General features: G+C 41.4%; 1 protein-coding gene across 1 annotated transcript; it reads right to left on the reverse strand.

Annotated features, from left to right (window-relative positions):
• Nucleotides 1-965: 965 nt before the first annotated feature.
• LOC108699056 (olfactory receptor 10C1) lies at nucleotides 966-1,910 on the reverse strand. The gene has a single exon (XM_018230916.2). It carries the CDS (start codon nucleotides 1,908-1,910, stop codon nucleotides 966-968), a length of 945 nt encoding a protein of 314 aa, XP_018086405.2.

Below are 1,910 nucleotides of genomic sequence, written 5' to 3' on the forward strand. Positions count from 1 at the left end.
AGGAGAGGTTACTGGGGATCAAGGAGGAAGCAGGAATAGACAAGTCAAGCAAGGCAGACTTTGCTCTTTATTTAGGCACACATAGAACAGGTAAGGTAGAGAAGGTTAGCACTCATTGCAGCCAGGATAGGCAATGCAGGCAAGGTAGGTACTGTTGGTACTGGACAGGGGCCAAAGTGAGGCGTGCATACACATTAAAGAAAGAACAATCCTTTTGGATATAATAATTTATTGTCCCAATTATTTCATCCCTTCTTCCCTCATATAATATTCAGGTGATATGCTCACTACTAGACTGGAGAACACTACAACTCAATAAAACAGAATGGGATTCAACAATCATACACATTCTGACGAGCTGAGATAGGCATCCACTTTGATACATGTTTTGAACAACTTCCTGACTGCCAGGAAATTATTTCTGACAGTCAGGAAGAGTCAGTAAAATTGGTCAAACTGTTGTACAAAGACCACAACTGTACATTGTTTTGCACTTTGCCTCCTTTGTAAGGCCGGGGTCCCCAACCTATTTGGTAGGCCCTATGAGGACTGGTAGATTACAGAAGGATCTGTTTGGCATAACAGTTGTTTTGTATGCAACTAAACTTGCTTCCAATCCAGGAATTCAAAAATAAGTACCTGGTTTGAGGCCACTGGGAGCAACATCTATGGGGTTGGGGAGCAACATGTTACTCATGAGCCACTGTTTGGGGATCACTGGTGTATGGCATTGTGCAAATAGACAAAGACCTACAGATGACACCTAGAATCAAATACTACAGAGCAGCTAGCCTGGGGGTTTAAGTTGTTAGGAAACTGCTCTTGTGCCCCCTGGGGTCATGAATGTGTGTATTAAAATTACTTAATGTATCACTTTAAAAAAGTAAAGGACCTTACTAAAACATCAGCACATGGTCACACCCATTGAAACTGATGGGGCGCTGTTTGCACTACATGTGTCTCTATCATCTCTTCCCTCTGTGTGTAAAAAGAGCATTGAGTATACTAAGTTTCCTAATGGCATTCTTCATATCTTGGTTCCTCAAGGAATAAATAAAAGGGTTGAGCATAGGAATTACAGCCGTATAGACAAGGGCTAGAAATTTATCATAATGACTGCCTTTAGGTCTTATGTACACTATGATAACTGTGCCAAAGAACAGGCCGGCTACTATCAGATGAGACGAACAAGTAGAAAATGCTTTCTGTTTGCCTTCTATGTTTTTAATTTTTATAATAGCAATGATAATATGGCTGTAACAGGTAATGACAATGATAAATGGGGTAAGACTAGCAAAGACCGCGGCAATGCTGGTGCTGATATTGCTGATGAAGGGATCGGAGCAAGCCAGGTTTTGTATTGGAGCTAAGTCACAGAAGAAATGATCAATCTCATTGGGACCACAGAACTCCAGCTTAGCTGTAATGACTGTTGGAATTAATGCAATGACAAAGCTTATGATCCATGGAAATACAGACAGCACAAGGCAACATGCATGGCTCATAATGGCTTCGTATCTAAGAGGGTTGTTAATCGCCAGGTCTCGATCAACAGCCATGACAGAAAGCAGATAGCATTCAGTCACTCCCAAAGCATTAAACGCATACAACTGGACAAAGCAACCAATGAAAGATATACTTCTGTTTGCTGCAATGAGGTTAGCAAGAAGCTTGGGAATCGTGACAGACACAAAGGAAATCTCCAATGCTGAAAATACGCTTATGAAAACATACATGGGGGTGTGAAGGGAGGGCTCCGACTTTACCAGAAGAATAATTGCGAAATTCCCAGTGACCGATACAATGAACATCAGGAGGATTACAAAGAAAAACAAGTCTTGCAACCGATGAAAGTTGGAAAAGGCCAAGAGAAAAAATTCTTTCACTTCGGTCCTGTTAACACTCTCCAT

The sequence above is a fragment of the Xenopus laevis genome, chromosome 8L (assembly GCF_017654675.1).
Source record: "Xenopus laevis strain J_2021 chromosome 8L, Xenopus_laevis_v10.1, whole genome shotgun sequence".
NCBI classification, from domain to species: Eukaryota; Metazoa; Chordata; class Amphibia; order Anura; family Pipidae; genus Xenopus; species Xenopus laevis.